Below are 12406 nucleotides of genomic sequence, written 5' to 3'. Positions count from 1 at the left end.
ATTCTAGCTAGTCAGGAGGCTGAGATCTGAAGATTGTAGCTCAAAGCCAGCCCAGGCAGGAAAGTCCGTAAGACTGTTATCTCAAAAAAAAAAAAAAAGAGCAAAAAAGAGCTCAGGGACAGCACCAAGGCACAAGTTCAAGCCCCATGACCAGGTACTACTGACTCATACATGTAATCCTACTCAGGAGGGCTGAGATCTGAGGACCACAGTTCAAAGCGAGCCAGATAGTAAAGTCTGTCAGATGCTTATCGTCAATTAGCTATCAAAAAAAACAGAAGTGGAGCTATGGCTCAAGTGACAGACAGAGCACTAGCCTTGAGCTAAAAAGCTCAGAGACAATACTCAGGCCCTGAGTTCAAGCCCCAGGACTAGCACAAAAAAGAAAAAAAAAAAAGAAGAGGGGGGGAAAAGAGTATGTTCTGCTAGGTAACAGTAGCTCTCCCTTGTAATCTGAGCTGTTCAGGAGACTGAGATCTGAGGATCCTTGTTCCAAAGCCAAACTAGGCAGACAAACCCCAAAGACTATTCTGCAATTAACAAGCAAAAAAAGGCTAAAAAGTGGACGTGTGACTCAAGTGGTAGAGCACCGGCCTTGAGCGAAAAAAACAAAAGGACATGAATTCAAGCCCCAGTACAAGCAAAATTGTATGTGTGGCTATGTCTGCGTGTTTCATCAATAATGAATGCCTCAAGCTCATGTCAGAATAGGTCTATGAGAAGCTCATATCAGAATGTCAAAATTATAGTAGAGTTTTTTTTTTGCTTCCTAGCAGTAATACTTACTTTAAATCTGTGCCCCGATTATTTTAAGAACTTTAAAGGTGATAATTTTTAAATAGAGGGAAAACAATCTTACATATCTAAGATTCCCCTCTCTCCCTTCTATTACTATGTAAACTTGCTTTGGTAATGCAACAGCAGTATCATTTCAGTGCTCGGTTAATCTTACAGTTCAATGAAATAGTTAGGCCTTAAAATAAAATTAAAAATCTATGGAGTTTTAACTAATCAAATATTTCATCTAATAGGGTGCCTGTTTTCTTAAGAAATCACATTAAATCTAACAATATAGGGATATATGTGCCTGGAAGGTACTGTATCAGGTAAAATATAAATAATTTCAAATGAACATAGCAAACAGTAGCCCTGATGATCTTTTTAAAAAGTCAGACTTCTTATATGCCAAAGATATTTTAAAATGATGTCTCATTATAAATTAATAGGTGCTCTTTGATAACTGTAACAAACAACTAATACAGCTATCAGATATTAGCCATTTCAGAAATGTTTTATTTGAGATACAGAAATAATCAAAGAGGGATTAACAAGTGAGAATCTTTTATTGATATCTTTAAAGTTCTATTTTGTAGCTATTTGGCTACATACTCATGTAGTCTTTTAAAAATATGAACCTATGTCATAAAAGTATACTCTGATGACAAATTTTTAAATAAATATATTGGTAATTTTGGTTTTTGTCATGATTATCTGGCCCAAACCATGTTTTCCAAAAGAAACTAGGTAAAACAGCACCCATTAAAAAAAAAAAAAAGGAAGAAGAAAAGAAGGAGAGAAGAAAGGAGGGGAGGGGGGAGGGGAGGGAGGGGAGGGGGGAGGGGAGGGAAGAAAGAACAAGGAAGGAGGAAGGAAGTCTACAAACAGGGGGAAAATCTGTATAATACAAGGAATTATTTTTTTAATTTTGTGTACTGTCTTTGGGTTTACTGGTCATAGAGTCATTCAAAATTAATATAAACTGTGAGCCAATTTCTCCAGTACACTTTCTCTCACATCTTAAAACAAGTGATACACTGGCAATGAATCCAAATCATAGAATCAAGTCTGTTAATAATCCTATCCTTCTCTAGGCAATGAAATCACAAAGAGCCTAAGATAAGCAGTCTTTTCCCAAGGAGCCCAGGATTTTGCTACAGAAATAGGATATATAAATAACAATAATACAAAGTAGAATGATCCAGGTGCCAAAGAGGTGTTTCAAATAGGTACTTAGGAATTTTAAGACCAGAATGACCAACAAAGACTGGGGCAGTTGGAAAGGCATCAATACAATAAGCAGAAGCCCGAACTTGAAATACAGATAAGACTCAGAGCAAAGGAAGAGAAAAAACATTCCAGATTGGAATATCTTTCACAATGCTTACAAAGGCATGAAGGTTGTAGGAACAGTAAGTAAATCATATTTGGCTTTGGCAAATGGCTTCATGTATGAGAATAGCAAGGTTGGGGCCAGAACACCATTGTATGTCTTAAAATTTTATGTCTTAAATTTTTTGAAATAATGAGCAGAGATTAGATCAAGTCAACAGCAACAAAATACTCTACCTCCAAAATAATTAATTAGGCTCTCTATATAACTACAATGCCAAGTTTTTAGAATTAGGTATTTGATTTAGAACTTGGGCAGGCAAAGGATTTAGATTAATACTTTTTATCAAGCAACTATTTTCAAAGCTACATTTTCATCATCCTCTTTTGTTCAACTTCTTCATAGGTGTGATAAATTATACCCTTTATTTTAGAACACTTGACCTGGAATACATATTATTTCTGTACAGATCTTTCACCCATGTATAGGGCTTGAAGTTGTTACTGAAGCAGTAAGTTTCACTCAGGGAATATGGGCAGGTTACTTTAAAAAAAGAAAGCTGTTTAGGATGTATTCAATATTACTATTCTCAAAAGTCCTCGCAGTCTTTCGTGAGGAAAAAACAACTCCATTGTAACTCTCAACAGTGCCTTTTCAAAACTGACTTATATGTCAATTTTAATAGTAACACAAAACCTTATCCTAGGTGGTATCTGACATTGTGCATGTTATTTTCCAAATATCCAACCCTCCTCCCCTCAGCTCACCCACCCTCTCACACAAACAGCAAACCAAATCAACTTCCATAGATTTAGGTGCTATTTTAAAAACATCAAAATTTTACTTTACCCATTCTCTCCGATGCTCCCTGTATTTTTTTAAGCTGTGAGTGGATGACCATGCTATGTGATCAACTGTGAAGGCTAAGCAAAAGTGAACTGAGTTTAGTATTGTAATTTCAAAAGAATTTTAAAAGTTTGTAATATTTGACATTTAATGGTATGCAGCATCCTATCTTACTGCTAATTATCAGGCATTAATGGCAAGCGGTTTATAAAAGAGCTTTTTTTTTTTTTTTGGTATAGAGTTATTTCACTCATAGCTCAGCTTAGGAAAAACAAAAGAGGGAAGAGAATGCAACAACACACAAAGCAATAGAAGCACCCCACATCTATATATAGGGGCCAGGCAGGCCAAGCCCTCCTATTTTCTAGTATGACAACCCCTTCTCCCCCAAGTACACAGCTCAATTGAGTAAGAACAGGCCCTTTCCCTTTGAAATATCTATATTTCCACAGTAGAAAGAAAAAGGAGAGTTAGAAAAAGAAGGGTAAACTTGTAAACTTAAACCTTGTTTCCCAAGACCTTGAGTCCACAAGCACAGAAAGCTGTTCTCTCTTATTACCATTCCTTCTCATAAAAGCTTCCAAGTTGCCAGGTGCTGGTGTGGCTCATGCCTGTAATTCTAGCTACTAAGGAGGCTGTGATCTGAGGATCATGGTTCAAAGCCAGCAGGGACTCTTACCTCCAATTAATTACCAGAAAACTGGAAATGGCACTGTGGCTCAAACTGGTAGAGCACTAGCCTTGAGCAAAAGAATTCAGGGACAGTTCCCAGGCCTTGAGTTCAAGTCCCAGGACCAACAACAACAGCAAATAAAAAAAAGCTTCCAAGTCCACATAATAATGGCAACTACAGGGCTGGGAAGGTGGCTCAGTGGTAGAGCGCTTACTTTGCATGCATGGAGCCCTAGGTTCGATTCCTCAGCACCACATAAGCAAAAAGAAAAAAGCCGGAAGTGGCACTGTGGCTCAAGTGGTAGAGCACTAGCCTTGAGCTGAAGAGCTGAGGGACAGCGCCCAGGCCCAGAGTTCAGGCCCCATGACCGGGCTGAAAAAAATAATGGCAACTACATATACACTGATGGCCAGTTTCTGATCTACTACCGGGTATGTAGAAACATCTTAAGAAGTACATAAGTAAACCTTTGGGTCTTCACATAAAATTAAGGTAAAAAGCAGGTGACTATTACACATCCTTCTCACACTTCTCCCACCTACCTTTGTTGTTCCTTTAGAATTCATGTATATGAACTTCTGTAATTAACCTTTTTTTTTCCTTTGAGACAGGGTATCACGTTGTGATCAATGTTGGCCCTGAACTCGCTATTCATGTAGCCCAACCTGGAACTCATGATTATCCTATCTCAGCCTCGCAAGAGCTAGGATTATATGTGTGTACCAATATGCCCAACCTGTAATGATTTTTTAAAAAAGAATATCTGTGGGACTCTTCAATAAACTACTAAAAAGCTGGAGTGGAGCTATGGCTCAAATGGTAGAGCACTAGCTTTGAGCAAAGGTCACTCAGAGACAGTGGCCAGACTGTAAGTTCAAGCTCCAGTACTGGCAGCAAGAGAGAGAGAGAGAGACAGACAGACAGACAGAGACAGAGAGACAGAGAGAGAGAGACAGAGACAGAGAGAGACAGAGACAGAGACAGAGGGAAACAATCTTGGTAGGAGGAGAGAAAATTTGTGGCATCTCAAAGAGTTAACATAATAGTAGTGATAGAAATGTGAGAATAAACATACTAAAGCAAGGTTTTTATTTTACTCCCTTCCCCAAATGTATCTTCTCTCAATATACAAGGAAGGGTCTGAGCAGCTGTCAGGGATCAACGTCATTACTTCTAAGAAGATTGCTTTAGGAAATCTGTCAAAATTACTTCTTAGAGCTGAGAGATATTAGAAAAGCCTACACAGTTAAACAATCCTGAAGGGCTGGGAAGGTGGCTCAGTGGTAGAGCGCTTGCCGTGCATGCATGAGGACCTGGGTTCGATTCCTCAGCACCACATAAGCAAAAAGAAAAAAGCCAGAAGTGGCGCTGTGGCTCAAGTGGTAGAGCACTAGCCTTGAGCCTTGAGCTGAGGGACAGCACCCATGCCCAGAGTTCAGGCCCCACGACCGGACCCCCCCCCCCAAAAAAAAAAAAAAACAATCCTGGAGACCTTATACAGAATTAAAGATATGGCACATAAAAAGTTGGTACTCTGCTACAAATATTTCAACATTGAACTTGCAGAGCTGCAATTCTAATATAGTAGACTCATAGTCTGGTTTATCTGGTGCCTTCAATTACCCAGAATTTTCTAGATACAAAATTAGAAGTAATGCAAACGTTCTTGCTTTGTTATGTTTTGAGACAGTCTCACTAAGTAGCCCAGGTTGGCCTGAAACTCTCAATCTCCTTGCTTCAGCCTCACAAGTGTGCACCACTACACCCAGCTTAAAAGCCTTCTTGAACTATAAATAGCTAAAAATAACCAAAGATACCTGAGTACTTAAAAAAAAAAAAAAAAAAAAAAGGCAATCTCTCTTCAGCTGGTGGCAGCTAAAAATAAGCCAAGGATGGCTTCTCCAAATCTAAAATCAACAAATAAGCAACAAACAAGGGAAAAAGAAATGAGAATATCAAAAGACACAGGAGACAGACAACCTAATGATAAAGTTAAAATGAACAGATTACCGTGAAGGAGACGTGAACCTTAAATTAGCTACTGTATGCAGCAGAAATAGTGTGTCACACTAAGAACAACAAATTCACAAGGGCTGTCTCTGTAGAGAGATTTGTACCGTGAAAGAGTATACAAATTTGTATGTAATGCTTTTGTCTCTTTTTAAAATCTGAAAAATATACAAAGTATCATTTATGCATTCATATAGATGCTTCTCCTTTGTATTTTATGAAACATTTAAAATCAGATTCATCTATAACCTGATTCACTTATAACCTCCAGCATCCGACTACTACTTAAAAACAAACAACTGTTGCTGGGTGCTGATGGCTCACACCTGTAATCCTAACTCCTCAGGAGGCTGATATATGAGGAGCACAGTTCAACAAGGATAGGAAACTCTTATCTCCAATAAACTATTCAAAAAGCTGGGAGTGCACTGTGGCTCAAGTGGTAGAAAGATAGCCTTAAACAAAAGAAGTTTAGGAGGGGGGAAAAAAAGTCCCTATTCACCATTAGATTTTTTTGGTCTTTTTTAAGGATTATTTTATTACAGGGTAAAAAGAGAACAGAAGAAAATAATTTCGAAAGAAAGGAATGACTAGCTGGGCACCCGTGGCTCACACCTGAAATCCTCGCTACTCAGGAGGCTGAGATCTGAGAATCACAGTTCAAAGCCCAGGCATAAAAAGTCCATGAGACTTATCTCCAATAAACCTCTCAGAAAACCGGAAGTGGCGCTGTGGCTCAAGTGGTAGAGGGCTCGTCTTGAGCTGAAGAGCTGAGGGACAGCATTCAGGCCCAGAGTTCAAGCCCCACGACTGACCAAAAAAAAAAGGAATGACTAAAATAACTCAGTAATTTGAGATACTAAGAAAATAAAGACTATGTTACTCTCAATAACTGCTATACCCTAAAAACATGTCAACCAATAAACATATATATACAACAGCATTCCCCTTTAACACCAAGAGGCAAATTAACTAAACACAGAAATTTCTCAGAATACTAACAAATGGTTTCTATAACTCTGAAATCAATAAACCCTCTCTCCTAGCAAGCGTGCTCTGCTGTGTTCTCCTGTCTACAATTCAGAATTATACTCCCTCCAGAATATCACATTCCCACTGTGGAATCAATTTATGAGACCCTGCAGAACTGGTCCCTCATGGACTGAAAGACTAAGGGGAAGTGAAAGTGAAGCTAAATGAGTCAATTTCACCTACACATCTAGAAAGAACCTTAGAGTAATTCCCTGTCATAGGCTTGTATTTCTGACCAGTCATTTCTATCCTAAGAGGCTTAGATACATTCAGTTCCAAGCATCTTTCCTCTCAAACAAATATCTAGAACAGTATTTTCCAAAGTATAGCATCAAATATGATTTGGGATATCACTATGATTTTATCAACAAGACATTTTAAACACTACTCAATAAAGACTTATCATGGATGTCAAGAAAGAAGTTCCCATTTGACAACAGTATCTATTTAATATACCTGACAAATTTTAACTTTTGGCATACAGAATAGTAGGGTGACAATGGGCTATTTTTATTATAGGACACTATTTTGTTTCTATTATTTTATGGTGACAAACTACATTTTAAAAATCAACTTAATTTTTTAGGAAGTTAGTTAACCAAATAGAAAAAAAAAAATTAAGGTGAAGCCAGGTGGGTGCTAATAGGCTCACACCTGTAATCCTAGCTACTAGGGAGACTGTGATCTGGAGGATGACTGTCCAGAGCCAGCCCAAGCAGAAAAGTTCCCTAGACATTATCTCCAAAATGGACAGTAAAAAGCAAAATGGACAGCTGGAGGTGTGACTCAAGTGGCAGAGTATCATCCTAGCAAGCATTAGGCCCTGAGTTCAAAATCCAGTACAGGAAAGGGGAAAGAGTGAAAAACACCTATCGAGAACAGTGTTTCTCAAACTTTCAAGGGGTAACAAATCACTTAGGCAGCTTTTTTTTTTTTGTAGCTTTTTTTCCCCCCAGGGCTGAGGACAGAACCCAGGGTCTTGCGCATGCCCGGGGGGGCCCCCTTGCGCTGGGCTAAACCCCTAGCCCCCCCCTCTTTTTTTTAAAGTAATGGAGTTTTCAGTGCTTTTTAAAACACATTGCTGGTCTTTGTTTCCAAACAGATCCTTCAAACAGAAGGTGGATCTAAGATTATTGTTGTTGTTATTGTTTTTTGAGTCAGTCGTGAGCTTGGACAGCTCAGGGACAGCCTACAGGCAGGCCTTAAGTTCGTGCCTAGGACTGACACTTTAAAAAACAAACAAACAAACAAACAAAAAAAAAACAACCCTCAGATAACACTGAGCTTACTACAAGGACCTAGAACAGTAATTGAACATTCCAGATAGTAACTGGGGCTGTGACTCAGGTGCTAGAGCGTTTTAGCCCTAAGCCAAAAAGCTTAGGAAAAGCACCCAGGCAGGCCCTGAGTTCAAACCCAAGACTCCCCAAAAAGTTTCCATATAGTTACTCATGTAACTGTAACCCCTCTGTACAACATCTTAATAACATTTTTAAAAATAAAATACAAGTGAACTTTAAAAAAAAATTTCCATATAGTATTTTAGACTTACTCGCCATCCATATTACCCTACTGCAACTATTCAACTCTGTAGGTAAACCAATCATGGGCAGTATATATAGGAATGGGCATGAGACTTTTTTTTTTTTTTTTTGGGGGGGGGGGTCGGTCGGCTTGAACTCTGGGCTTGGGCACTGTCACTCAGCTCTTCAGCTCAAGTGGTAGAGCACTAGCCTTGAGCTGAAGAGCTGAGGGACAGTGCCCACGACTGACCCAAAAAACCAAAAGTCTCATGAACTTTCCTACCTAGGTTGGATTTGAACTGTAATCCTCAGATCATTGTCTCCTGAGTAGTTAGGATTACAGTTGTGAGCCACTGGCACTTGGCTTCCTTTGACTTTACTTAAAGTCCTAAGTTATTCAGTTAAAATAGAGATGACACTATAGAGAATTCCAGAGTTTAATTTACAAACTACTTTTCTCTACATCCTCAATGATCTTACAAAAATTGATGCATCTATTTTGGCCTTATCTTCCAATTTCTACCATAGCAGCTGGTAGGACACGAGAATCTAAAATAAAAAAGGAACAAGAGCCAGCAAAGTGACACATTGCCTACAGTCTTGGTTACTGAGAAAGCTAACCTGGAAGGATCACTTGAGCCAGGAATTCAAGACTAGCTTAGGCAACATAGCAGATCTCACCTCAAAATAGATAAATACCAAACGAGAAACAGAATTTTTTGACAGGTGCTGAAGCCATAAGATTCCTGTCACAAATTTAAAAACTTTCACTTCCTGCAGTCCAGGCTGACCTAGAACTCTATCCTGAAAGTGCACTACTGGGATTTGAACTCAGGGCCTTACAACTGCAGCCACTCGACCACTTAAGCTTCCCATTTAGCCTCCAAAGTAGGTGAAGATGACAATCACCAGTTTATTAAGAGTCTCAACTTTTTGCCCAAGCTGGTCTCCAATCACAGTTCTACCAGATCTCATTTCCTGACTAAGTAGCTGGAACTACAGGCATTAGCCTCCACAACTAGCTTGGAATCTCATTCTCTTTTTTTCCTGCCAGCCATGGAGCGTGAACTCAGGGCCTGGGCACTGTCCATGAGCATTTTTGCTGAAGACTAGTGTTCTACCACTTGAGCTACAACTCCACTCCAGCTTTTCTTTTTTTGTAGTAACTGAAGATAAGTGTCTCATGGACTTTCTTGTCAGGCAGGGCTGGCTTCAAACTGCAATCCTCAAATCTCAGCCTCCAAGTAGTTCAGACTACAGGCATAAACTACAGGCACCCCACTGGAAGCTCATTCTCAAGTAGGACTGTTTCATTTATCTAATCTTCCCCACTGCAGGCTTAACCTATCTGCCTTTTTCAAATTCACTGCTTATCTGAACCTTCAGTAATTTCAAACTATAATGCTTGTAAGAAACATCTGCTACAGAACACTGACTCACTAATCCTAAACATACCCCAAGACATATACTTGCCTTTGAATTCTGCATCTTGAACATGAAAATCACTCCAAGCTGGCTTCAAACCTCAATCTTCAGTTCTTAGTCTCCTGAGTAGCTAAAATAATAGTTAAGAGCCACCGCTATGTCCTTACATGCTACCTCAACTAAATCAAAGCATTTATTTGCCACTTACAGAGCTTAAACAGATACACAAAATAAATTTCATTTCCATTCAATATATTTTTTAACATGAAATTAGGCCTTAGAATCACGGTTTAGGGGCTGGGAAGGTGGCTCAGTGGTAGAGCGCTTGCCTTGCATGCCTGAGGCCCTGGGTTCGATTCCTCAGCACCACATAAGCAAAAAGAAAAAAAAAAGCCAGAAGTGGCACTGTGGCTCAAGTGGTAGAGCGCTAGCCTTGAGCTGAAGAGCTGAGGAACAGCGCCCAGGCCCAGAGTTCAGGCCCCAAGATCGGACCACCCAAAAAAAAAAAAAAAAAGAATCAAAGCTTAGTTCAGGATTGCTAGACAACTGTAGAGAATCCAAGGATAACCCAGAATTCTATAAAGTATTGTCTTCTGGCCTGCTGTGCAGATAAGAGTTCAAAATGCAAAATGGGAAAAAATTGATTTACTACTACTAATAAAGAGCTCTCAATGTTTCAGACATGACTAAAACAATGACAAAATTAAATAGTACTGAAACTCAGAGAAACTGTTTAGCCTTAAGTTTGCTAAAGTTTCTTATGTTCAGGAATTTATAAGCTCTAGACTAATATATACCCTTTATATTAAAAATGAGTGCCTGTATATTAAAGGTTACGCCTCCTTCACTTAAAATGAATGATACAATTGGAATAAAAAAAATGGCTTACAACTGACCAAGAAATAAATATGGTTTTATTATGTTAATGACAGAAAATTAAGAAAATGTATTCAAAACTGATGATGAGTCAAGGAACACAGAATACAATCAAGATGGTTTAATCAAGAGGAAAATCCACTGAAGAAAACACTACTTCAATTGTCAATCAATCCTATTTTCAATCTTCTTTTCACAAAGGCAGAAATGTTATATTGGCCTACAAACCATAAAGTTAGGTATCGCTAAACTTACTTCAAAAGCAGGTAAATTCCTTGCTAAACTGCATTTTCCTAGGTACTTATTAAGATGAGCATTCTTTCAATTTTCATAAAACTACCATGTACAATATAGCTTAGCTGACATAGTATGGGCTACTATGATTAATATTCTCTATTGACTGAGGGAGTATCATATAAAGCTTTAAAAGATCTCTATTAAAAAATAGCCAAAATTATCTAACAACTTTAATGCTATATTCTTAATCTATAGGTTGATTTTTAAGGGCACACTGTCATTTCTGGTTCCATTTAAAGCAATTAAGAAATATGAAGCCCTAAAAACACTTTTATTACTTATTTTCTAATTCCACATCCTAAGGCTAGAGGAATAGTTCACTGGTACATTGTCTAGCATGCGTGTTGCCCAGGCAACACACACACACACACACACACACACACACACACACACACACACACACACACACACACACACACACACACACACACACACACACACACACACACACACACACACACACACACACACACACACACACACACACACACACACACACACACACACACACACCCCCCCCCTCAGATTTGTTTAATTCCTCTAACTTGCACTTTCCAGGCATTTCTGGAATCAGGACCAGAGATTTATTATAGTAATTAAACTGTGCTTGCTTAAAGATAGTTTAGTAATTAATCCAGCCTAGTCAAAATGATCAAAATCTATATGAGGGCACTGGTTTCCTTCAACTATCACATAAATAATTCTCAAAACATTTCATATTTTTCTGTGGGTCTTAGTTATTTCCCACTACCAAATGGAGTATGTTCAGGGAAGACAAATTATCTTTCTCTTTTCTATTAATGCTAATAACTAAAACAGAAAGGTACTTACAAAATGTAATGAATCTTAAACCTAAGAGAAAATAAGAAACTAATAATTAGTATCTACTTATGATTCCTCCCACCTGAAAATCTTTATATTTGCTTTCCAACATTTTTTTAGAGTAACATAGGGAATTATTTAGCTTCCCATATAACAAATTACAGATTAAACTTGAGGCAAAGAAGGTTATGTGACTTACCCAAGATTATAATTAGAGACCAGGTCTCCTGAGTCTCAGCCCAGTGCTCTTTTCCTTAGCCCATGATGCCTTATCAGAAAAATCCAAATACAGTCAGACCCCCAGTTACATGGGTATGAGTTACACTGATTCACATATACAAACTTTATATAGTGTGACCAATGTTTCAACTCACGCGGTACCCTGCTTCCATTTATGCAGTATGCCAGGCATCGGCACGATTTTCAGTGGCACACAGGCGGTTGCCACCACCAGGGCCCTAGGCAAAATTGCAAAGAAGGCAAAGTTTGTCTTTGGCCCTCCCACCTCCCTTATGCATTCTTCTCCCACCTCCTGGTCATCCCCCCCCTTCCCAACCTCCCAGCACCATGATGTTGCCCTCTGATTGTCCATAGCCCCCCACTTCTACCACTCACCCAGGACTGATCTTTCTGGTAGTGCCCAGTGATTTAAAAATTACCTCTCCATTTTCCTGCCACCATAATTCCTATTTTTGAGGACTCCAATGAGGTTTAGGTATCTACATGATTAGCTGACGTAAGTAATTCAATATAAGGCACATTTAAATAACACTTAAATCTCCAAGGATTAAT

The 12406-nt window shown here is 38.7% G+C and overlaps 2 protein-coding genes across 8 annotated transcripts in view; one reads left to right on the top strand and one right to left on the bottom strand.

Annotated features, from left to right (window-relative positions):
- The window catches only part of Klrg2 (killer cell lectin like receptor G2), a 73329-nt gene extending 67132 nt beyond the window's left edge, over positions 1 to 6197 (top strand). The window contains exon 6 of the mRNA XM_069996886.1: positions 6169 to 6197. The gene's annotated coding sequence lies outside the window, so the exon portion shown is untranslated. The remainder of the gene's footprint in view (positions 1 to 6168) is intronic.
- Luc7l2 (LUC7 like 2, pre-mRNA splicing factor) overlaps positions 1 to 12406 on the bottom strand; it is a 60150-nt gene that overhangs the window by 44610 nt on the left and 3134 nt on the right. For 3 of the 7 annotated variants that reach the window (XM_069996894.1, XM_069996888.1, XM_069996887.1), the window contains exon 2: positions 11989 to 12072. The exons of 2 other annotated variants lie outside the window; for them this stretch is intronic. Coding sequence is in view for 2 of the 5 variants with exons in the window: in XM_069996888.1 (XP_069852989.1) it covers positions 11989 to 12026 (38 nt within the window). In the remaining 3 variants the exon portion in view is untranslated. Of the gene's footprint in view, positions 1 to 2959; positions 3906 to 11623; positions 11640 to 11988; positions 12073 to 12406 lie in introns of those variants that run through there. 2 more of the 7 variants (XM_069996892.1, XM_069996891.1) reach the window with 2 other exon arrangements.

This window comes from Dipodomys merriami, unplaced genomic scaffold, assembly GCF_024711535.1.
Source record: "Dipodomys merriami isolate MVZ:Mamm:240054 unplaced genomic scaffold, mDipMer1.0.p SCAF_5, whole genome shotgun sequence".
NCBI lineage: Eukaryota > Metazoa > Chordata > Mammalia > Rodentia > Heteromyidae > Dipodomys > Dipodomys merriami.
This window is presented reverse-complemented; position numbering and strand designations above follow the sequence as displayed.